The 26,842-nt window shown below is 36.5% G+C and overlaps 1 protein-coding gene across 1 annotated transcript in view; it reads right to left on the reverse strand.

Annotated features, from left to right (window-relative positions):
* Positions 1 to 26,842, reverse strand: part of CDC73 (cell division cycle 73) — an 88,984-nt gene that overhangs the window by 48,443 nt on the left and 13,699 nt on the right. The window contains exons 7-10 of the mRNA XM_061185289.1: positions 25,422 to 25,638; positions 21,522 to 21,620; positions 19,681 to 19,759; positions 17,971 to 18,035 (exon numbers count right to left, since the gene is read on the reverse strand). Of these exons, the coding sequence (XP_061041272.1) occupies positions 17,971 to 18,035; positions 19,681 to 19,759; positions 21,522 to 21,620; positions 25,422 to 25,638 (460 nt within the window). The remainder of the gene's footprint in view (positions 1 to 17,970; positions 18,036 to 19,680; positions 19,760 to 21,521; positions 21,621 to 25,421; positions 25,639 to 26,842) is intronic.

The raw sequence follows: 26,842 nt of genomic DNA on the forward strand, positions 1-26,842 counted from the left end.
TATTTGGTCAAAGAAAAAAATTCCAGGAACAACCATGTAATCTTTATGCTTGAAGTGTTATGAGATATTTTGGAAGATAAAAATACCAAAACTTTCAATACTTACACTAGTTTATTTTGATCAAGATTATTGGGCTTCCGTGGTGGCGCAGTGGTTGAGAATCTGCCTGCCAATGCAGGGGACACAGGTTCGAGCCCTGGTCTGGGAGGATCCCACATGCCGCGGAGCAACTAGGCCCGTGAGCCACAATTACTGAGCCTGCGCGTCTGGAGCCTGTGCTCCGCAACAAGAGAGGCCGCGATAGTGAGAGGCCCGCGCACCATGATGAAGAGTGGCCCCCGCTTGCCACAACTAGAGAAAGCCCTCGCACAGAAACGAAGACCCAACACAGCCATAAATAAATAAAAATAAATAAATTTAAATTACTTATTAAAAAAAAAGATTATATAGGTGATGAAATTCTAATTCAAGTAAAAAAATTTTTTCTCACCTCTGAGTATACAGTATAATCACATAAAATCAACTGGAGTCTTATTAATATCTTACCAAAACCCTTATAAAAATAATACCAACACAGCAGCAGGAACTATTTACTGACTGAGAGTACTCTGTGTGTCTGGTACCGTGTTAAAGCACTTTACACACATGATCTCGTATAATCCTTGTAAGTAATACTAAGAGATAAGAAAGACTCGTACAAGAGGTTAAATACCTAAGATCACACAGCTAGTAAAACAACAGGGTTCCACTGCAAAGACTCTTAACCATTATGCTATTCTGCTACATACTTCACATATGACTCCTGCTAGAGGGTCTAAAAAGCTAAGCAAAAACGGCCTGTCCTCTCTTCTATTCCATGCTTATTCTTCACCTTTTGCTAGGATCTCCAGGCATCACAACTGTTTTCTCACACTGGAGGGAAGCCTGATGTCAGGTGCAAATAGAGAAGGAGAAGGAGAAGGAGAAGGAGAAGGAGAAGGAGAGGAAATCTGATCCCTCAGTTACTTTTTCTTCTCCTTTTCAGTTGTTGATGTCTGGGGGCCAGAAACTCAGAAAAGCTAAGAATTACTGCTTATCTCTTGCTCCTTTGGGCACTGAGACACATCTGTAAACAACAGGCAGGTGGCACTTACTAATTATGTAAAAGGTGCTTCTTTTGAAGTACAATTTGATCATTGTTAGTAGACAAAAGTAGCACCGCATTTACTCACTCTACTGGTTAGTCACCTACTGTTTTGTGATGAGGTGGTAAAACCGATTTATCCAGCTGGTTCAGGTTTGTTTTCAGTTTTTACTGCTTAACTACAAAATTAGACTATTAAATTAACACAGATTTAAGAAGCCAAAAAAAAACATCTCCACCATACCTACATTCTAACACACCTCACAGAGTATCAGTGTATCGCTTAACGTGACGCTCGGAAGACGGGTAATGCGCATCAAATACTAACGGGACATTCTAAGCTTCGGCCAGGAGCCTGCTGCTGCACACTCCATCAGCATCAGCACACACGCCCTCCCCCAAGCACGACGTAACTCTACACCTTACTACTTTCAAGATCCGATTTGCCAGAGAGGGGAGAAACACGTTTCTGTATTTGCAGGAAGTGTTTCCCCTCCCTCCACCAGCAAATGTCTGAGCTAAAGGACAACTAGAGTGAAAGCAACTGCCTCCATCTGTTTATTAATCTAATTATTTCAACTTCCCACTGAAGCCTATAGATTCTCAGTCTGAATTTCACTTGAGACAGTATCCTAAACGTTGAAAGATGAAAATAAATCAACGGCATCACAAAAAATAAATGTTAAGTAACAGAAAGCTATAACATTATACGCAAAATCTTAAATTCATGCTTGTATAAGTTTTTAATTAAATGTTTAAAAGATACTAATTTATACAATAAAACTAATAAGGGTTGTTTGCTTCACTGTCATACCTAAAATGCTAGTAAAAACATATATTTGAATATAGATAACAAACAGAATTAGCATGAGATTCTGATGGCAATGAGAATTTTCTAACATACTGGCAGATTTCCTTTGGGGAGCTACTCCACCCTCAAACAAGAAAGTTCCAGGAAAACTTTCAATCAAGACACCCTGCCTTGCACTAGCCAAGCTAAGATAACCAAAGACCCTTTCTTACTGCAATCTGAATCCTGAAGGAAACAAACACATGCACACAAACAAAGAAAATGATTGGAGCTGATTCACTTGAACTTCAGCACCCTACAGAAATTACCCACTGATTCTTGTTCTCTAGATCCCAGAGCTGCTACGGTTCCTGTCCCTTCTACCACTTGGTTCTTTAATTTTTTTGAACTCACCTATAATATTCTGATACTTTTTTTTTTTTTGGTTTCAGTTAGTCAGAGTCAATTTTTAACCAAAGAATCCTAAGTGACAGAAAACCTATCATTAGCAAATGCTGCAGTGATAAAGTCGTTCCTAGGTTCTATGATGACTTCAGAATGCTCTATAAGACCATGCCCTCTGTGTGCTTTGCCACCTGAACAAGTCAGGAGTGTAAAGGGATCCAAGAACAACTTTTCTATTAAAGAAAACAGGCTGAAAATTTTAGAGCTGTTCATAATCCATATTCATGGCCAGGCCTCACAAGAACAACAAAGTAGTTTTTGTGCATATAACATAATATAGCGGAGAGCATGTTGCTATAGATACCTTATTACTGAAGAGGGATCAGGGAAACAGGCTTGGGAGCTGTGTTTCTACAGTCACACCACCATGGGGGAAAGGCAATGTGTCTCCCAAGTAACCACCAACACGGAAGTAACCATCAGCACAGCTGCCTGAGCCCCCTGCACTGTAAAATGCTGTCTGAGCTTAGAAATGAATGAACAGAGAAGCCTGACCACACCTTCACATCTGCTGTTTAAAACTATTCCTTTATCAGAGATCTTTTCGTCTCCTGATAAGGTTAAAAAAAAAAAAAAAGCTACAACCTTCTTCCTGGTAGATTTATGTAAAGGAGGGAAGAGAATGAATGACTCCTCTACACTGAAAAGAGAAAGCTAATAACTGGGCCAAAAAGACAAGTAAAGTTAATTTTTACAAAAATAAAATGAATTTCTTAATCAAAGTTCATAAGCATAACCCCAAATTTAAAGTATTTGTATGTCTGAGTGTCTTTAAGTACACACATTTAACAGTACATTTAAATCCAGTTATCTTCTCTCATCTCCAAATTTTAAAACTTTTAAAATAACATTTCCTGTCTGAGTAAATGGCTATATCCAGTCAGTGGCCACACGAAAATATCAAGAGTCATCCTCGCCACTTCCTTCTCTTACTATCACCCATATCACTCTATCCCCAAAACCTGGATTCATAGTGGAATCCACTCACTTTTCTTCATCTTGCCGCTCTAGTAGTTAAGTGAGCAAAACTTTTACAACTGGTTTCTTCACAGTCACCCAATCTGCTTCCCATATACTACTGCCAGAATGATACTTTCAAAACCACAAAACTATTCACATCATCCCAATGCTTCAATGGATTCCCCATGTTCTTAGGATAAATACCAAAATCCCTGAAATCCCTGGATAGTGGCAGGGCCCATGAATGACTCTCTTCCTTGCTAAAGCTAATGTCTCTACCCAATCTTTTGATCTTACTGCTGCCTTTTACTTCACTCCATAATGCATCCTCTCTCTTCCTCAAGACTGATTTTAAAAGCAATCAACAAACAAAAAATCCTAGATTAGAAACAGTGAACTGAAATTTGACTCAATAAAACAGCCTCACCTTTTTGGTTTGCAGCATTTTCATCTTATTTGAAAGGAAACTTATTTTTAAGGCGTCAAAATCAATTTTTCTCTATAGTGAAAAATTGATTTTGACGCCTTAAAAATAAGTAAGACTCAACCACTGGCTTATATATGGGCTCACCCACACTGCAAATAAAGCAACATATAAGTAAATATATGTTGACAAAAAGAAAGTACAAGTATTCTGGAAATAATTACTATAATCAGTTCCACAAATGTGAAGGTCCCTCACATGACAGTGCATTTCTAAGCAGGGACCATGATGCTGAAGAAGATCAAGAAGTGTTAACCTTCCTCAATAGAAATTCAATGCAGATGAAACCCCTAGGCATCATTTCCCAAACAGACCAGTTTACCATGCTATATTCCAGAACTCTAACACTAGGTTAATAGAAATTCTTGAGTCCAGTCCTCCTTAGCGTTGAAGAAACATCCAAAAGTCCACTCACTTGATAAATATTTACTGAGAGCCTAGGCATTAAGACATGAGCTGTAGATACAATGATAAACAAAATCATTAAGTTGCTGCCATAATACTCCTCTGACAGAGAAAGCCATGTATCAGATCTTCATACAAATAAATGGAAAGGACAACTATGATATCTGTCATGAAGGAAAGATACACAGTGCTTTGCAAGCATACAACGGAAACTGACCTGACCTATGGTCAGAAAAGCCTTCTCAGAAGAAACGTTTGTTAACATCTAAGAAATAACTAGATGTTAATCAGGCAAAAGGGGAACAATTCCAAGAAGAAGGAGCAGCAGGTACAATGGCCCTGAGGTTGGAGTAAACCATGGCACAAAAATAAAGAGGAAGATTGGTATGAGCTAATGCCAGAAAGGTAAAAAGAGAGAGACAGGTAAACCCTCATGAAGACTCGTAGTACCTATTAAAATATGGCTTTTAATCCTAAGAGTAATAGGAAGCCATTGAAGATACAACAATACTTGGAAAATAGAAAAAAAAACTGAGGCTAATGCATGCCTAACAGCTCCTCTCTTCTTCAGTGTTTGAGGCATCCTGGCTGCACCATGAGAACAGAATGAAGAGGCGCATGAGTGATACAAAAACACAAACTAGGAGACCACTGCATAATTCAGGGAAGATACAGAAATAGTTGGACCAGGAAGGACGGTAGTGATCCGGAGATAAGAATTCCAGAGATGTTAGCAAGTGAGGTCCACAGGCCTTCACGACGTGTGGATACTCGCGGTGAGGGAGAAGGCATGAGTGGCAAGGCCTAAGATCCTGGCCTGGGCACTGAGGGCATGAGGAGAGAGAAGACGCTGTATGAGAACCTGATTCGCCAAGGATAACATAATAAAGAGCCACTGAAAAATGTACAGAGGGATTGTCAAGTGGCACTGAGGGCCTATATATTACAAAGCATCAATAACAATAATAAATCTTTACTACTTTACATGCATATGAAAGGATGGAAAGTAACTAAAAATAAAGTAACTAAAAATATACAGATAACATGAGCTTAAGAATCACTCATTCAGGGGCTTCCCTGGTGGCGCAGTGGTTAAGAATCCGCCTGCCAATGCAGGGGACATGGGTTCGAGCCCTAGTCCGGGAAGATCCCACATGCCGGAGAGCAACTAAGCCCGTGTGCCACAACTACTGAGCCCACACCCCACAACTACTGAGCCCGCGTGCCTAGAGCCCGTGCTCTGCAACAAGAGAAGCCACCACAATGAGAAGCCCGCGCACCACAACCAAGAGTAGCCCCCATTCGCCGCAACTAGAGAAAGCCCACGTGCAGCAACGAAGACCCAACGCAGCCAAAAATAAATTAACTAATTAATTTAAAAAAAAATCATTCATTCAATAAATACTTTTCAAGCAACACCTATGTGCCCACTACTCTGTTCTCAGCACTGGGGAGATGGTGGAGGGCAACAAGATGTGTTTCCTACCTTCGGATCTTCATATTCGAAGAAAATCGTTAATGTAAACAAATAAATAAGATTACTAGCAGAAAAAAAAGTGGGAGGTCTTCCTGGAAAAGTAACCTCTAAACTGAGATCTGAATTTTGAGGAGCCAGTCTTATTAAGAGCAAGAGGAAGAATGATTCAGGCAAACAGAACTACAAAGACAACGGCCAGGAGGTTGAGAAGAACTTGACATGTCTGTAGAAAAACAGAAAAAAGCCAGTGAAGCGGAACTCTAGAGTAGAGAGCTGTGGATAGAAATCAGAGGGGCCCCTAATATGGATGGGAAAAAAATTCACGATTTTATTTTCACCAACCTCTAACAGAAATTGACATTTCCTTCTTTCATGAATGAAGGCAACAAACCACAGTACTATTAACAACGGTTCTGACTTTGTCACCAACAGAAATCAAGTATTTTCATATCACATTACTCTTACAGATATCTTGAAATACTGTGTATGGTCATACTTTAAAATTCTGGAATTTATTAGATTTGTCCCTAGATCTTGTTATATAATGCATTAGTAAAAGCAACACGAAGTACAATACCATGTCATAAAGTTATATTTCTCAAAATTTTGATAATTTTATTTCAATACAATTGGTTTTCTTTGTTATCTTATGTATTTTATTTTATGCATTAAAAACATTATTCAGAGAGAGGAATCATAGGATTCTCCAGTCTACTAAATGGGTCCATGACACCAAAAAAAAAAAAATTACGAACTTCTAATCTAGAATAAAAGACATATAAGACTCCTATCAAGTAAATGCAACTATTGGTGCTTGTTTGGATCCTATTTCCAACAAATGAACTGCAAAAAAAGATTTTTCAGAAAAATCAAAGAAACTGGAAAATGAACTGGGTATTAGATGATACCAACAATTAATGTTTATTTTGTTATATGCAATAATGCCTACATTAAAAAAAAAAGTCCATGTTTTTTAGAAGTGCAGAGTAAGTAGGAACAAAGTGTCAGTGTCTGGGTTTTGCTTCACAGTACTTCAGGAAAAAAGGGAGCTGTCGAACAGCTGAAGTAAAAGTGGTTAAAAAATAATTATAGAATCTGTGTGATGGGCAGATTTTAAAAATCATACATTATTTTCTCTAATTATATTTATGTTTGAAATTTTTCATAATTAAGAAAAATGGGGGGTGGAATTCAGTAACTGCTTTGCAAAACAGAGCCCCTTAGAGGGGAAAAAATTGCAAAGGGGCACTGTCTGTTGGAAGAAAATTAGAGAAAGATGCTCCTTTCTCTGGGCTGATGATGTCCTAGGCCAGGCCACCTAACTTGAGGAGGGTGCAAGCTATCTAAGGAGTTTTCCTCTTTCTTCCCCCATTAAGTTCAGGGAAGACAGTAGGCATCACTAAAACTTGCTTTGACATTATTCATTATTCACCTTGTGAGTATGCACCACCTGTCTAATGGCATTTATTTCAAAGAAAAAATAACCTATTTCCCATTATATCAACTGTCCAGGCCTAGAAAATTAGCCTTTGATCAAACTAGCACATCCTGACATTAGAAACAGTGATGGTTTAGGAAAAATAATAAGTTATAGTCTTAAGCTAACGAGCACTGATTGCGTTTAGTTTTCATACTCAGGAGAACCTGACGATTCAGAAGAACAGGGTGGGGGAAAGAAGAGGGAAGCTAGGTAGTTGCAAATGCACGTAAACGATGCGTGCCAGGCCGCTGTCGTTTTCACGACTGGTAGAAAGTTAAAAAATGTGGACGGGGAGATGAGGGAATGCTGTACATATTTAAGCAATTGAACCATGCAAGATGGTTCCCAGGTTGTCAAAAAATGACTGTAGCCGAAAAGGAGCCCTCTCCATTTGTGTAATATTAAGAAGTGGACTGTACACCTCTCCAGCTTAGCGTATTTAAGGTAGGCTCTGCGTCGGCAGGAAGGTGGCTTGGCAAGCCCGTTCCACTGTCCTGCTATCCTCACCTGTCATCTAACTCAGCACTCCCTCATCAACTGCTCCTCTGTCTTAGTAGAAGTGTTTTCTCAGCCTGACTGACAGACAAAAAGCCTTATAACTCTGTTTCCCAAATATCATACGCTGTCACAAACCAGGAGGATGTCTTCGCAAAAACTGATACGTTCATTCATTAAGAGAAATTTTCTTTAAAAAAAATACCAAATGTCCATTCTATTTGGCTTTAAGCAATCAAAAGTTCCTGATTACGGGGGCTTCTCTGGTGGCACAGTGGTTGAGAATCCGCCTGCCAAGGCAGGGGACACGGGTTCGAGCCCTGGTCCGGGAAGATCCCTCATGCCACGGAGCAACTAAGCCCGTGCACCACAACTACTGAGCCTGTGCTCTAGAGCCTGAGAGCCACAACTACTGAAGCCCGTGTGCCTGGAGCCCATGCTCCGCAACAAGAGAAGCCACCACGATGAGAAGCCCGCACATCACAACGAAGAGTAGCCCCTGCTCGCCCCAACTAGAGAAAGCCTGTGTGCAGCAACGAAGACCCAACACAGCCAACAATTAATAAATAAAATAAATAAATTTTTTAAAAAAGTTCCTGATTACTAAAGTTTTATTAATAAAAATTTAATTCCTTCAGTACTAGGAGATATACCTCACAGTTTCTCACTGCTGTCAGTCTAAAACCCAAATCCATCAGTAATAATTTTCATTTAATATTCCTGCATTTCCTAAGATAAATAGAAATAATAGTTTTAACTACAGTACACAGGCAAAGGCCACTAGGCAAATGTCTCCAACATTTTTTAAATAACTCAAATGCAACAGAATGAGATGTTAGTCCTAAAGCTGAATCAGACATCTGTCCATCTAAAGAACTACATCATATCCACTAGGAGACGGATTAGTCAGACACACCAACAGGAAGAGAAGTCACAATGGCAAAGCCTATCTAAGCAGTGACCAAGACTAAAGGTTCCCTGGCCTTTGCAGTACATCTTCCTTTACTGAAGAGATGCAAATATCATTATCTCTGATCTCCAAGTAGCTTCCCTACTGGGAGAACTGTATGTGCTGGATAGAGGAACTGAGTGCCCACTGCCCTTGGCAATTACATTTCTCACTCGAAATTAATTAATCAGCATTTAGCATTTCAAATGTTACTGTTTCATAAGCTTGAACAATGAATCAATCTCTCCCGGTATATTAATATTACCCAGTTTCTCAGCCTTTCTCTGGGCCATGGCAAACTACTAAGGAAATGCCACCCTATTAGGCAACTTGGGATCCACACAACTGATCTTTGCAGGGGAGAATAATGTTCTGCACAGGTGCTCAACACCAGCTTTCATCTGTTACATCACAAAGACGGTGGTGAAAATTCTTCAGGTACTTAGAACCAGACTGTATGTCTAGGGATTGGTCTTCAGTGATCTACAAGAGGGTTCCAATGTAAAATATAAGTGTGATACTACCAGTGTGCCATACTGAAGCATGTTTTTGTAAAATCTACTAACCTATGACCTTTATGCTGACGTTTAAAGCTTTAAAAAAAAAAAACTATACAAACTTTTCAAAAATACTAATAATGACTCAGGAAGTTTAGAAATAAATCAAATGTGTATCACAGGTCTCCCCAAAATTGGCATCTATTACCTTATTAGACGGTATTAAATCAATTATATCTATTACATTTAATCCAGATAAAGAATGTTCCCCCAAACAATTTGAATAGTTAAGCTTTTAACATTTATTTTTCCTGTTAAAGTAACTTTGGGATGGGGGAGGGGAGGATGTCATAATATGTACTAAAGTTATTGATGAATTGTAATGTATCCACAAATTTACTATCAGAATGGTTGGTTATTATAACGTAGCTCTCCATGTTAAAAGCCAACAATTCCTAAGGACACTATGAAGTATTTTGTACAGCCTTTTAAAATAAATTATAATATTCCAATCATATCAGAGGCTGAATATTTTTTTGGGGGGGGTGGCGCTTATAAAGAAAACTAAAAGCCTTCTACATAACAGAAGTTAAAATTCTTCTGAAAGGTCAAAGAGCTGCTTAATTTTAATTATCAAACTTGGTATATTAAAATATACAAGGAACTGAATTTCAGGATGTTTATGGCAACACACATATAAGATAGAAATGACAAAAAGACACTGCAAGAAGACTGAAGCACCTATCTAAAATATCAAAATTAGGGGAGATAAATGATTAGTTTGATAGTGTCCAGAATTCACTGTTTGTAGATGACAATAAAATACTGAATCAACTCTCTTTCTGATTTAAATGGTAATTTGTAAAAACGTTAAATTGACTTGATTTCAAAATAATTTTGTGTTTGATCTTATATACTTCTGCACAAACCTAAATGTTAAGGAACAAATGTTTTTTCAATGACAACATAAAATATGACGTCAACAACGAGACAATTACCTGAGTTCTATGGTATGACTTTTGTCTCCAATTAAAACAAAAATAAAAATCTTAAAAGCTTTAGTTCCTTAGCATTTCAAATGAGTATGTCTTCAACTTATTCACAGTAAAGCACCATTCTGAAATTTCAAAAAAAACCTTAGTTCTAAACAGTAAGATTTGTCCAGACCAGAAGCAACTAAGAGTCTTTAAAAAACAGGTATTTAAAATAAACGTGGGAACAGTCACTCACAGAGGAACATGAGAAGCAGGAAAGACACGAAGAACAAAACTAAAAGAAACATCCATCAAGAAAAAGACCTGGAAAAGAAACTAAAACTTAGCATTAAAGATCAAATGAGGTTGGCAGGGTGTGGGACAGAGGGGAGGGGAAGGGATGAACTAACTAGACAATCCAATGAGTATTAACAGAAAAGCACTAAGACACTAAGAAAATAAAATTTGAATGTGGGATTTATACAAAAGGTTAGAAATTCATTGAAGATTTAAATCAATTTATGAAGACCTAGAAATTGATAGAACAAACTAAAACTCAGCCAATAACAGCCAACAGAAAAGTACCCAACAAGAAAATATCTAAATACCCAATTACAGTATGTAATTAATATGCTGTTTTTTTATTATGAACGAACTGATTCAAATCATGTCATGATATTAAATATTAATCTTTCTTCCTCAAATTAATGAAGAAAAATAATGAAGAAAAATATACAAAATAAAATCATGTCTAAGTTAAACAACAGCAGTGGTTAGTCTAAAAATACACTGAGAAGTTAGAATTTAAAAGTGATGAAATATGTTCAATACTGATACTAATTTTGTTAAAACTGAATAAAGCTGTAGTGATGAAGGTAAATAGAAATTAGAATAAAAGACTATATTGTAGTATGTCCAAGGGAGAATATTAAATTTAATGAAGATTAAAGTTTGCTTTTGTGCACATCTGAGTCATGTATATAACTGCAGCATTACATATGGAACTACAGTGAAAAGAATTTATATAATCAAGCTGAAATTTCATAGTATAAATTTTTATCATATTAACAAAATACCATTATATTTCCAAACTGGCTTCTGTTTTCTCCTGTTCTCACAATAACCAATATTAAAACACTTTGAAACAAAGTGATGTTAACATTATTATTAAAAATTATACAATGGTTTTCTAAATTACTTCTAACATACGTGTCAAGAATAACTTTGTCTATGCTTCTTTCAAAATAAGTCTCAGAAATTGTGTGATCATGGCATTAAATATATGGTCACTGGCAGAATAATTTTAAAAGGTATGTTACAGGCATTATTAAAATTTTAAGGCATTTTGGATAAACCGATAATTACTCTTTAACGAAATGCAAAGCTAAATTAATGGAGTTTAACTGTATAGGCTTACACCAAAAGCACCATCCATTGTGCAATGGATTTCCAATAAATCTCAACAAGATACATAAACTGAAAGCAACAGTATAAAAAAGCAGTATTATAAAAATAACTTTTACTTTATAGGCATTAAAATTCCCTGACAATTATTAACATGATCTGTGCTATTATTTATTTTTTCTAAGTATATCAGCATCAAAATGCTGATCATATGCTGACAAAATATTAATGTAAAATGAGATTTTAATACCTTTAAGAAGGTATCAATGTAAGGAGATTAATACCCACCCAAATAAGTGTTCACTCTACATACCACCCAACTGATTTTTATTTTCTAATTAATTTTTTTAAATTTTTATTGGCGTATAATTGATTTACAATGTTGTTAGTTTCAGGTGTACAGCAAAGTGAATCGGTTATACCTATACATATATCTACTCTTTTCTTTTTTTTTTAAGACTCTTTTCCCATAAAGCCCATTACAGAGTATTGAGTAGAGTTCCCTGTGCTATACAGCAGGTTCTTACTAGTTGTCTATTTTATATATAGTAGTATGTACATGTCAATTCCAATCTCCCAATTTATCCCTCCCCCCACTTATCCACCCAACTAATTTTAAAATGCGTGGGTGAACAGGGGCTCTGTATTATTCCGTGTAAAAAGTTCATAACTACAATTAATTCAGTGCTACAAACAGCACTGAAAGAACAATGCTAAACTAGGTACACCTGTGCACATTTCAAACCCTGAAGACCTCAGAGGAGGTTATTATAATACCACTTTTCAGATGAGAAAACCGATGCCTAATTTGCTGCAACAAACAGGCAAAGAAATCATAATATTGTAGAAGACTCTCTTCTTCTGTCTCCCTTATATGGAGGTATGCGCCAAATCTACAACGAGCACAACATTATAAAAAAAATTTTTTTAACCGAAAAATCTAGAAAAATCACTTGGGGAAAACTACTATAAAAGGGATAGAAGGGAAGTTTTGAGTACAGAGAAAACAACATTGTTAGTTTAGTGATGAAATCTTAGAGAAGTCTCTGAAAATGCAGATATAATAAAAAATAAACTATGCACAAAATACTAATATGTTAACAGTTAAGTATTACTTCATGTAACAGACAGTAAAAGTATAAAGTTGACTTTCAAAAGCTTAAGACATATAACGAGTTACTGACAGAAAACACACAATGGTTTGGTTTTTTTAGGGGGTACACCTTTATGTTGGTCAGGCTGACACAGGATAGAACCACCCCAGTTCCCTGAAACAGCAAGAGAGGCAACAAGTACTGAAAATTATTTCAAGTGTAATATAATATTCTCGAGCAAAATAATATGCCAATCTAAATGCAGAATGCAGCAAATTATAAATTACAGAAGTAATATTCCTACTTATAATTCTGTGACCACATATTAAAATCTCAACACTTACATACTTTTTGGATCAAAGTAAATAATCTAAATCTAAGTAAATGACGTTTCTTCCTATATATGAGCCCTAACAGGTAAATGGAAAAGCCTAACTAGCTAAGCTGTCACACACTTAAAACGATAATGTCTTTGTAGCAATTTTCTCTCAAAGGATAAAGAACTTTACCGTAAGATAAACACACACAGCTAGAGTAAAAATATCCCAGTTACTGGAGAAGAAAAGGGTTCTCATAATGTTTAAGTAAACTAGTCTTCATAGCTTTGAATGAAAATTGTATCATTAAACATGTAATATCAAGTTCATCACTGAAGCTACAGTTGCCTACATTTACACATATGACAAGCTGAGATTATACATAAAATTATAAATTCATAGTAAAAGTAGCCATCATTTATCTGTTGAGTCCTTTTTGTGTTAAGCACTTTACACAGTGCCTGTTTCACTCATCAATAATACTGTAACGTAAATTCTAATATCTTTATTATAAAATAAAAACAAGACCACTGATAGAAAGGTTACATAACCTTCTCAACTTCATTAGTGGTGGAATGAGTGGAAGAGCTGAGATTCAAAGCCAGGACTGACTTCAAAGCCTTAAATTTGTGTTTCCAACTGACTGACTTCTCTTTAACAAGCTAGCACTGCCTTTATTTAGAGCAGGGATTTCATACTGAAAGGACAATAGGGCCTAAGAAGGTGGTGTAAATAAGTGAAGAAGGCGACATGAAAGACTGGAGTGGCGAGGCCTGAGGCTACCCTGGGAACACGTCCCAGGTGAGGAAGGTGTCCTGCTCAGGGGACGTGGGCTCTGCCACGCTGGACTGTGGGCCCAGCGCCCAGTCGTGCCAGAGGCCTCGCAAAGGAAGCTGGAAATCCAGCCTGCTTACGTGACATACTCTGATTCTTTAAGTGTTGGTGAGTAAAATAAACCCTGGAATTAATACTACGGTAAGCGTGCGGCCACGTTTAGACTGGCACAATGAATGGCCCCAGAAGTGTGTGGAGAGGCCCTGGCACGCGCAGACAGGCAGGCTGTACCTAACTCTGGAAAGAAACTTTCCCAGAGGCATCCTTCGAATCCACACAATCACCAGTCTCCTTCCGAATCTTTCTAAGTGCCATGCTCTTCCCACCAGGGCACTTACTCCTGCCTTCTGTTCACTCTCCCTAAAATGCGCTTTCCTGCAATCTTCAAGTCAGCTCCTACTCAAACTCTGGATCTTACTTCAAGTACTACCTCCTCAATGAACCGTTCCGACTCCCACAAAAAATCCTCCAACTTTAGGTTCTCACGGCACAATGCGTCCGCACACACGTGGCACAGTCATAATTTCACATCTGAGTGACTGACTGATGTGTCTCTCCTCCAACAGACCATTAAAAAAAGTCCATACGCATATGTCTGGTTTTCTTCATCTTCGATGTCCCTGCACCTAGTATAGTACATGGCATACAAAAGCACTCAACAAATATTTGCTGAAGGAAGAGTAGAGGGAGGGAAGGGAAGGACAGTCTTGAGTAAGAAAGTCTTAATCAGCTACCTCCATCTTCTCCTGGCCCCAGCTCTAGACCCACCTCCAGAGAGCACTGGTAACTAGCACACTCCGGTAACACTTCAAGCAGAGATGAACACGTTAACTGACCACCAAATGAGAACGAAGCAAGCTTTGTAGAACAGGGAATGGGGCGGTTACTGATGTATGCATTCCTGCTTAAGAATGTAACTTTGAGGAGATTGAGATTCTGGATCCTTCTCAAAAGTGAAAGTTGACAGTGATAATATTAGACCTCTAACACAGATACTGAAAATCCATCCAAGTTTACTTACTATCAAAAAAATGGTTTCCCAAAAAAGAGATCATAAGAACTACGACGTCTGTTGGAGTCTCTTCAAATAATGACCCTAAAGGGAAGCTTTTGATCTGTATGATTTCAGAGTGCAAAAGGTTTCCTCAAAAATGAAGACAGCAAGGTTATCGAGAGTCAATGATATTCAGTAAGAACAGAGGAAAGAATAAACAGGGGCTAGAATACGTGGCCTTTCCACGTGAACATGAACAAGCTAGATTGGGAGATTAAAATAAAGTAGTTCTCGATAAAGGATTTCCAAATCCTTATAAATAATAATAATGAACTGTGATCATATCTTTCTTATTCCCTCTCCGGTGGAACCACAGATAAGTTCCTTGCTACTACCTAACAAAAAAAGGTCTTCATCATCTCCTTTATTTACTATACAATGAAAAGCATTATCAAGTGGCATTTTCTTAGTCTAAAACGGCCCCTTTCACTGAAGGAATACCTGAAAATATATTCTGATGTCCCCCATACTGAATGGTTTCTACTCCCAAACCACGACTCCTGAGATAGCTTCAATTAAACTGATTCTATGCAACTCTGGTTCTTTGCAGTATTCTCAAGAGAAGGGAGGAGAGGGGCAAACTTGGGGGGTAAACAAGCTTGGGAAAGAGTCCATACTCCTGTGTTCCAATTAAGAGATTTATACATTAAAAACGATGAGATTCCTGTACCACAAAATCTGCTTAATCCAGTACTTCTTAAACATTATAAAACCCAAGTGACGCATTTTGGGGGAAGTGTCCCAACCCAGGAAAGCCCTCTAGCTACTCTTCAAGAGGTCCTGTGCCTCTGTATTTCTTGGCACAATTCAAAAGCTATACTATACAAACTTGTAACTTTAAAGATACCTGAGCTTCTGTTCCTATAATAAACTTCCACAAATTATTATCTTTACAAAGTGTTACAAAATATACTGCCTGGGCCCTAATTTCTATAGATTTCAATAACTTATGATTCTTATGAAATATTATCAAAACACATACCCCTTCCTTCTCTGTAACAGATACAGAAAAAAACTCATTTGTATGAAAATTTTCTAGTCTGTATAATGTGACTTATTAATTTAGTCTAACATCTAAGAGAACTCTGGTGTCTTGAACTTAAAAGACATGCAGATCAATCCTAATGCAGATTGAAACTAATCTTGGTAACTATGTACATCAACCAGGCATATCAAAACCCTGAAGAACAATGGTAGCAAAGCTGCACATAAATTAGAAAGGAAGTCACATCTGTGCAACGAAGTCTTTAACATACCCTTAACTGCTTTGTATGTCTGGGTGGATCTCCTAACAGAAACATTCTTAACTGGAGAATAAGGTAGAAAGTTGGTGAAACTTGCAAGCTCACAAACAGGTAATAATTTCAAAAGAAAAAAAGAGGAAAAAACATAACATTGAAAGGATAAGTTTGAGATTCAACTAAAAAGAAACAATTATCAGAGTGACTTCAAAGCTTTCAGGTTCAAAGTTCTCAATGTATTATTCTCTAACAACTGCTAAATGAATCAGGTCACAAGCAGCACAGAGATTCAAACTGGGCATTAAAATATTGGAAGTACTAACAATTTGACCATTTCTAGTCTTTCTGCTGCGTTCCTACACAATGTCTTTTTGTGATTAGTTCTGTAAAATCACACACCATAGAACTGTTCGCCTCTTTTAAGTATATTTAGGAACAAAGACTTTGATAAGGAAGTAGAGCCTTATCATTCGCACATTGTTTAATTAAGAAGCTGTCCCTGGATTTCAGAAAAACTGTTCTGTAAAAAGCATCTATTAAAAACTATCACTGATTTTACCACTTGCACAGAAGCTCAGTAATGAAATCAATTTCATGACATTTTAGATGAGACAAAAGTAAAACCAACAGCAGCAACAGTTAACCACAAAAAAACTTATTTTGATGGCTACACAAGGGTAACAACATCAGTTCCATAATTCACTTGGGGAATGGCGAGGAGGCAAGTTCTGTCCCCAAGAAAAGGTCAATAAATAAATCTTTAAGAATTTAAGTTAAATCTTACAGCTATGAGTTACCTTTTGAAGTCAGGAAGACCTAGGCAGATCTCATAAAATGGGTGTACCTAACCTTTTACCACCTTCCCCTCACCCACTCGACTCTGGAGACACTGGCCTGCATGCTGCTGTATGGGCCTCAATCCTGACCCTGTGCGCCTTTCATGGAATGCTCGTCACCAGGCTCTGGCTCAGCTGTCACCTCCTCAGAGAGGCCTCTCTGACTCCTTTCTCTAAAGAGTCCTATCTGGCTTATTCACAGCAACAACCCTAGCAACCAGAACACGGTCTGACACAAATACTCATAAGCACTTGTTGAACGAATAACGCATCCCCATACAATTTCAATAATACAAAAACAAATCTGATGACAATTTAAAAATAAGTGTTTTAGCAAAATACATATAAAGACAAATATCAGTGGGGAAATTAAAAACAAAAACAAAAAAACGAACAAAGACTCACAGATAACAAAGATTATTGCATAGATTAGTGGTTACCAAAGGGATAGGTAGTTGGGAGGTGAGTGAAATGGGTGAAGGGGTCAGCTGTATGGTGTATGGTAACTAGACTTGTGGTGGTGATCACTCTGTAGTGTACACAGATGTTAAATTACAATGTTGTACAACAACTTATTTAAAAAAAAAACGGGCCTTGGTCAGATCACCTAGAAATAACCATCTTTAGGACATTAAAAAATAAAAAAGAAAGTTTGCTAAAAGTGAGCTGAAGGCTTGTAATCATGGACGTCAAGTATTTGGCTGTGTCAAGTATGCAACTTGCAGCATGACATCAACCACTGCAAGCTGTCTTTTTAGAGTGTAAAGAGTTACATTTTAATAACATGAGATATTATGGCAAAGAACTCTCCCAAACGGAACCTCGTAACTCCTCACTGACTTTAAATTCTCTAACCAGGTAGCATCCAATCTACTTGCAAGTTAATCAAAACAGCTTTTCTTTATACTCAGTTTAAAAAAAAAAAAGACACCCATGAATCAAATAATCACCCCACAGCTCTGTCAGCTCAACTGGTCATTAAAGATAAATGTATGAAATTGAAAATGCTGGAGAACAAAGATTTCCTTCAACATCTGCTACTCACATAAAATGACTGGAACAAAAGAACCTCTGCAGTCAGAGTGACTTACCGTTACAGACTTCAGCGTCATACCATGATAGGTGCCCATAGTGTCAATTTTGAAGCCTTCCGTTTCTATAAAGAAAGGGAAGTTACCATTAGACTTTACATATTTCATGATAAATAACAAATCTAAAGTAATAATCTACATTATATCTGACAGTTCAACAGAATAACAAAGCCTAGAATCTACTACAGATATAAAGTTAAATTACATACTTGTGAAGTTAGAAACTTTAAAAGGAATACTGGTCTCCAAAATACATTCAATACACACCAATAAGCCCAAAGTGCAGAAGCTGGTTAGGACTATCTATCTCTACAACTGTGTTCAACGGTCATACAGTTGGTTGGAAATATCAAAAATTACATTGAATAAAATACTTTATAACCCCCAAATTATTTAGTCCTAATATTCAACTACAGCACCACTAAAAGCATCTAATACCATGAGACCTCCTTAACTTATAAAAAGCTGTGTTCCAAAATCACAATCATCAGCATATGTTATGTAATTCATAGAAAAGCAACGTTGTAAGTAGCGACAGGGACTCCAGGACAGAGTCCCAATATACCTTTCTGTGATGGGTCAGATATTAAATATTTTACACACTGCAAGCCATACAGTCTCTGTCACGACTCCTGAATTTTGCAGTTGTGCTGCGGAAGCAGGATGAACAACATATGTAAACAAATGAGCACAGCCTGATTTGGCCCAAGGAGGTTCAGATTTGGTCTGTGGGCTCTAATTTGTCAACCCCTACTTTATATAATTCATCCCAAAAGAAAAACATTGCAGTGGATAAAAGAACACACTACTGTCTTTCTAGGCCATGGATTCAGTACATGCCTTTATCCAGCAAATGAAAGCAGCACACAAAATTCACTGTATAAAGACAACAAACCCTTTAATAAACTTAAATGGAGATTTCAGATTATGCAGGAAAAAAAATCATAAATGATAAACTTCTAGTTGCCTCTATCTCATTTTCTCATGAATAAAGTCAAGATAAATGAAGATCCCAAGAGAAGTTACACTGACATCAGTCGCACGCTCACGAGCCACCTCACTGCTGTGGAAATGGTTCACTACTGAATTAGCCGTGTAGCTATCACAAAACAAGTCCTCACGTGGCTACGCTATAATCCATGCTTCCCAAGTTCTCAATGTATACCTTTATAAATAGGGAAATATGATTTGATATATAGAATTTCCACTCTAAAATAAACTTTCAGAAACAGAATTAAGGCTAATAGCAGTAAATATTTATAGATAGCTTATTATATATACCAGTTACTATTCTGTGGACTTTATTAACTAGTTTAATCCCCACAATAACACTAAAAGATAGGGACTACTATTAACGCTACTATTAGTATCGTAATGACACACAGGAGGAAACTGAGATAGACTGCACTTAAAGTAACTTATCAAAATTATTCTGTAAAATGCTGGACAGTATTTTTAGGCTTTGCAGGCCACACGATCTCTGTCCCAATTCAAACTGCTGTCACAGCACTAAAGGAGCCACAGGTAACACAAAAATGAATGAGCATGGCTGTGTTCCAACAATACTTTATTCACGAAAACACGTACGTGGTGGCACAGACTTGGCCTGCAGACGTTAGTTTGCCAACCCCTGCCCCGAACACCAGGCCACACTGCCTCTCAAGTTCAGCACGGCCACGGTAAGGGTAAGACCAAAATTAAGTAACTTGCCTTCTTTTCCTTTGAATCTTTCCTGGTCGTACCTGTTGTAGGCAGCTGGAATAGGCTGCTTGGTACGCAACGTGGGATCCTGTAGAAAAATATAATAATTATGAGTTATGTGTCAATATTGTTGAAATTGTTACTTAATACTCATAATAAAAAAACCACAATAAGGGTATTGTTTTCTAAGCCTTCTTCTTCTCAATATTTGAGCCAATAAGACAAAAATGAGGAGTAGATAAAAGTGGGGAATCATCTGAAGCTGATTTTCAAGATACTGTTGACTGCTAGAAAATTACCATCCCTGCCAGGGACAAGGCAAAGGACCCCAAGTAAACGTGCACGAAGGCACAAAGCAAAATTCTTAGACACTGCAGAAATAAAATCGGTGTACTTAGTAATTTCATTCTAATTACTTAAATTTCTTCACAAATTAATAAATTGCCTCCAGTCATGAATTATTTTTCTTTAACGAAAAAAGCTTTTAATGCAAAGCTTATTGAGCTGACACTTTGGAGCCTTTTAACTGAATTATTCCAATTATTAATCCTTAAATAAATAACAATGACAATAAACCCATGTATCAATGTACAGTGTAAAACTGAAGTTAACAAAGGTGTTTTTTTAAAATACTTAGAAAAACTTGCTAATCTAATGATGTATAATTTAATTCACAAGTACTTTATATAAAACTCGTCTGTAATAATCTAAAGAAGGAGATTTAAAGAATATTCCCAAAATTGCTTGGGAAATTCATGGTATTCATAAAGACTGAAATATGCTTCATTTTGTTACAATAGGATGCTACCGCTATTATTATTCCAAATAAAAGATACTCATTCAAGACTGTCACTAGGTATACACTTCTATCGTGAAATGCCAAACATTAAAATTTTCAAGTATTTTAATGATTACGGAAACACAGAGAATATTCAGTCACGAAGATAATGGCTGAACTGTTTTAAGATTTGACATAAGTTTCATGCCAGCTGCTATTCAAGATGTCAACCAATTCATAACCATAGGCGCCCTGTGTTTCACCATAACTGCACCTGCCCCACTACCTGTCTGACTCATTTGTATGTCCCGCTAGACTACAAGCTCAAAGGGGCTTTCGTTCTTGTCCCTCTTGTATCCTTGTCAGCAAACTGCCTGACAAGTAAGAGGCACTTAAAAACTTGCCAGAAAGTCACCTCAAGTGTTCGTCTAAATACCGGCAAAAATTCACTACCTCTAAAAGGGTAAACACCAAGGATTTCATGAACAAATAAAACTACTAGTTCTTGCAAAGACTGCATTAGTACTCTACCAAATTTTGACATACTTTCAAAAATTCTATATAAAAAGGTTTTATTTGCATATTATTTTTCCTTTGCTGAACCTTATGAAACTGGCTTCATAGATTTCACTTACATGTGGAGTCTAAAAAAGAAAACAAATCAACAAACCAAACAAAACAAAAACAGACCTCACAGATGTAGAGAACAAACTGGTGGTCACCGAAGGGGCTGGGGGGAGTTGGGGCAAAATACGTAAAAGGGATTAAGAGGTACAAAATTCCAATTACAAAATGATTAAGTCACAGGGATGCAATATACAGCATGGTGAATACAGTCATTAATACTGCAATAACTGTGTATGGTAACAGACGGTTACTAGACCTACAGTTCTGATCAATTTGTAATATATATAAATGTCGAATCACTATGTTGTGTACCTGAAACTAATATAACATTGTATGTCAACTATGCAATAAAGAAGCAAATAAATACTTTAAGATGTTTTCAAAATTACAACATGGAATAATCGCTTTCATTAAAATTACTACATAAGCAGCAAAACATTCTTACCACAGGTGCCGCATTTGGGGCCGGTCGCTGTTCGGGTGCCCGCCCTTCTTCTCTGGCTTTTACTGATTGAAGAATTGCAAAGATATTCTTGGAAAAATTCTGAAACAAATGGATTTTAATTATTAAGTCCGCTTAAAATTAAATATCCAAAAGCAGTAAGTTTACTTAATAAACAATTTCAGACTCAGTTTTCTTCCTATCAATTCTTCCCTACTACATCATAATGAGGTATGATTACTACACACGTAAGTAAGAATCAACTGCTACTAGGAAATTCATCCAAAGACCAATTATTATAAACCCCGTGTTACTCACTTATTTTCATTTTACTTAAAGTGCATAACTGGCTATAAATTCATTCATAGTCTCCATTTATTCAAATACGTAACCAGGAAACAAGTTAACATTAAAAAAAAATAAAAATATGGCAGATTTGTTGCGAAGGGGGCTTCTTAATTCTAAAAGAAATTAATCCTTCTGAAAGAAATCAACTACTATATTCTCTTCTAGGTATAATAAACTCCAGTGCTAATTTCAGACTACTATAATTTGTATGAGATGTTGAAAGTTTTAAGATACTGTTTGTTAGGACTCAACATGCACTTTTCAAAGTTTTTAAGTTGGAAAGCAATTTAAAAATTTAACTTAACTTTTGCATGAACAACCTTAGCAACACTGAACAAAGCTGACCAATCTGACTCCTCCTTCCTTCATGAAATATTCTTCTTTTACCTGAGTCTCTCCCTCAGTTCCCCTGGGGCTCTTCTAATTCTGCCTGTCAATCACTTATCATTTTTAAGCAACATGTTATTACTATAAGCCAAACACCTTGCTTGGCACTCAGATACAATGATGACTAAGAGAGACGTCGTCCCTGTCCTCATGAACCTCAAATGATTTCTCTTCTCTAGACAATTAAGAATACTGTTTCTTTGGCTTGGACAGCTTGTCCCTCCTAATTACTTTTTACTCTTTAGGTATCATTCTCTCCTCTTTGTTCTAGACCAAGTTAGCTGCCCTTCTTGGGTAGCATCCCTATAATGTCATATGTCACAATTACTGCTTATGTAATTTTCTCTCTCCTATTAAAGAATATAACCTCTGCGAAAGCCAGGACCAATGCATCTCTAGTAAGTGCCCACCACGTGCCTGGCTGGTAGATGTTGAATAAATATTACACAAATAGACGTGTATACAAAAGGAGAGACCGCCTGAAACATAACTTTAACCATTGCCCCACTAATAGTACTCACAAGTTCCTATAATTCTTTAGAACAGCAGACAAATGTCTCACAACCCCTTCCCACTTTCGAGAATTATGGCACACCCCAGAGTTTTATTATATAGGTTACAATATTTATCACATTAGAAATTTGAAACTGAAATATTTTAAAAATATTAATTCCTGCAAAAATGAGGGAAAAAACTATGCCACGTAAAAATAACTTGTTTTTATGAAAAAGTATTTTCCAAAATGCACAAAAAGTAATGACACGGAAGAGTGGCACTATGTTAAATTTAGGAAACTGTTAAGGTCTCAGTAGCAAAAAGAAACCTCCCAAATTCTAATTTTCTCATGAAAGTTTGCATTTTATTACTGGCAACAAATACTGTCAGTTCCATTTCTTGAAGGGACAGGCTTTCTTCCCTCATTTTAGAAAAAATGTCAAATGCACAAGTGCTCTTTGTGGAGACAATCATCACATTTTGGGATGCAGGAGTGCTTTGTATGCTCCGATTTCATCACAGAAAATACTAGAAAGACATATACTCAAAGGTTAAGATTTAATAAAATCAGTAAATTTTCAAATTTCACCAAGGACATCATTAGTAGGTGAAGAACAAAATGGCTACTAGCAAAGTTTGGTGCCAATGCTTTGATTCATGCCAAGATGCCAGCAGTTAACCAACCACTGCTTTTGCACCAGCAGTGAGAAAGTCAACACAGTGACATATTCAAATAAAATCTTAATCCTATTATGAAAATAGTTGAAAATATGAAAGTCAAATTTCATTACTTTAAAAATAATAAAGCATTTCATGAGAGACACAAACTCTAGAAGAATCAATCAAAATGTTACTAGCTATCTTTGTGTGGTAGAATTACAGGAGGTTACTATCTTCCTTTTAGTGATCTCTTTTTATCAATCTTTCAAAAATGAACATATACCAGTGTATGTAAGTTTAAAAGTATGTTTTAAATAGTATTATAAAATCAGGCTGCCTTTTTGTAGGGTGCTTGCAGTAGTAATGTAACTACAAAAGTATGTAGTTACATTTCTCATGGACTTTTAAACCTGTCTTTTATTCCAGAAACTCAGAAAATAAGAAAGCCCTGATACCTGGTAATAATGAAGATCTGTCAAAAATCACAGGGCCTTTCAGGGCTATAAGTACCTAAAAAGGTTTTTTTAGAGTTTTGCAGATGAGAACAGTATAGAGAGGCTATCAGTTAAAATCGCTGTTTCTGACTTTTAAAAATGTTCATACTCATAGAAGCAAACCTAGCTACCAAACAGTTCTTCTAGTATTAACTTATTTTTAAAATTACACATTGGTGCCAACAACACTAAATTATATTAGAACACTAAGTTTTGAAATGATGGTACAATCCTGCCACCTAGAGCTCAAAGAAAATTGTTCATTTCAATCATTACAATGAACGTTGGTAGAACAATATAAGTAACAATATTTAACTATTAGCCATACTAGGCAGTAAAAATGAGTATCAACAGATCACTTTATTTTAAATACAAAAATGAAAGTTTACTCATGTTCTCAAATTTCTCTATAATTCTAAGCTCTGGAGAATGATTCTTAACCTTGACCTCCAGTACTTTGTAAAACAAGTCAAAGTACAAAAGAAAAAGAATTCTTTCCTTCATATATTCTTTTCTAGTAGCTTTAGTCCTACTAAAATGGCACAGTAAACTTAAGGCCAGAATCCAAAAAAAACTGCAAAGAAAACCAGTCTGCCTGGACCAATATTAAAGTTCACTTTCATCAGTAATCTCACAACTTCTATAAACCTTCTCGCCAAATCACCACTGTGAACTGTGCATCAGTGAAGAATTAACATTTAAGGGAAAATTCGGATGTGTGGGAGGAAAAGACAGGTGAAAAGAGGTAAGTGAAACAGAATCAACGCAACCCTTTTGGAGATCTATTAAGATACTGAACATCCAGTATATTTCAACTTCTTATCTTTCAAAATTTAAAGTACATATTTCCTTTAATCAGCAATTCACTTCTAGGAATTAATCCTTTTGCTATATAGACATAAATGCACAAAGGTGTATGTACAAGGATGTTTTTTAACGCAGTTGTTTGTAATCATGAATAGGAAGGGAAGGAGACAGGGAGAAGGGGAGGAGGGAGGAGGAAAGAAGGAGAAAGGGAAGGAAGAAAACCACAATCCCGTAGCAAAAAACAAAACAACTCCATTAATAAGGAATAAACATCCACCCAACAGACTATAATGTATCAAATACACTCAATAAATGTCTGCTGACTGATTGTCGTTAAGTTCTCTACTTTGTGAGGAAAAAAATAACGGTATTAATGACCAGAGAGCTTGCCATCAATATTCCTTGTTCATTAGGTTTAAGCAAAAATCTCATCAACAAGAAAACTGTAAATCTCTTTGGATTTACAAATGAGGTGAAAATAAAGGGACTCGCACTTTGAATCAGACTTTTTCATCAGCTTCTCTGGTGACCAACAACCAACCACATGCTAGAATGGAATGGTAAATATGGCCCCTTAGAAGTCTACATAATTACTGATCTGTCAGATATAAACTTGAAACTTCCTCCTCATGGAAAACTAAGGAGTTTTATAACCAATTGTAGATGAAACACACACACTGACTCTAAGGAACAAATAAAATGCTTCAATTACCTTTCCTGTGCTCTGTAAGATAGTTGTTCGAGTCCTCCACACCCTTTCTCTGCTCACAATATCTCGGGTCACATCTACTTCAGCATCCACAAAACTCCTCTGTTTTAGGGCAGTTATATCATCATCCAAGTCAGTCTTGATGGTAGATCTTTTCTTAGCCATAATTTTGGCTTTGATTGCAGCAATTTTTTCCACTGACATAGCTTCAGACAAAGACCTGAAAGCAATTTCTTTCTTAATATTCACAGCAAGGATCTCTTGAGCACATCATAAAATATTTTGTGACATTTTTAAGTTCCTGGTAATAACACTATAAGTGGCAATAATTAAGCTTTCCTTCTTATATATAAAACTGACATGCTTGATAACTTATAACCATGTAAGAAAGAGACCCTATAGAAATATTGCACTATAAGCATATTAGTAATTTCTTAGAAGAAACAATGCAAAAAATTTTTCACATTTTTTTTTAATCTCTTGCCCTCCCCATCAGAGAATTTTGCACAAGCTGATCCCATGCCCTGGGACACCCCTCCCTCACCCTGCCTTTAAAACTACTTTGCTGAAACCCTTCGGACTGTTTGGGTTTTTTGAGCACGAGCCACCCGTTCTCCTTGCTTGGCCCTGCAATAAACCTTTCTCTGCACTTCCCCCCAGCCCAAAGAAAAGCCCTTTTCTATGAGACTTTTACTTGCTAACCCTCCCTCCCATCCATGCCAATTATACAAACACACACACATATGTGAGCATGTGCATGCACCACCCTGGAATGGGGGTAAAAATTTTTCATTCTGTCAAGAATTCAGTTTAGGTTTTCCTTGAAACTTATTTCAAGGTTTCAAATCTATATGTTACAATGTACAACATATCAATTTTATAGATGACAGAGGCTTTTATATGCCACACAAACATATACTTTTAAAGTTTAAAAGATAAAACAGTATTTTGAAATTTTCTTTTTCTTTCCTTTATTTTCAAATAACATGTGAAATAGCAAACAGAGCCTATGCTTTCAGAACTATTTAGAAAAAAAAAAAAGACTTAACAATGAAAGTACAGATTTCATTAAGATGACAATCTTAAGCTTAGTGTCATTTTTTACAATGTAAAACAAGAGTTTGGATACCTTAACAACAGTTGATAAAATTATTAGTCTAATCACAAGATGACAATCTTGAAAAACGTTTAAACATGTGGGAAAAGGACAGGAATTCCTGCAGGTTTAAACATGGTAGTATTATATAGTATGTATTTTATTTACATTAGGTATGAAAGTACTTGCTCAAAGTATATGCTCAATATGCATTAGTATTCGACTCATTTTACATACTACTACACAACTTTCCCTTAAAATCTAAAGCATACTAGCATACCTTGAGCCAAATTCAAATACTTTTCTAAACTATAATCAAACGTGCACT

Source organism: Eubalaena glacialis, chromosome 3 (assembly GCF_028564815.1).
Source record: "Eubalaena glacialis isolate mEubGla1 chromosome 3, mEubGla1.1.hap2.+ XY, whole genome shotgun sequence".
Taxonomy (NCBI): Eukaryota; Metazoa; Chordata; class Mammalia; order Artiodactyla; family Balaenidae; genus Eubalaena; species Eubalaena glacialis.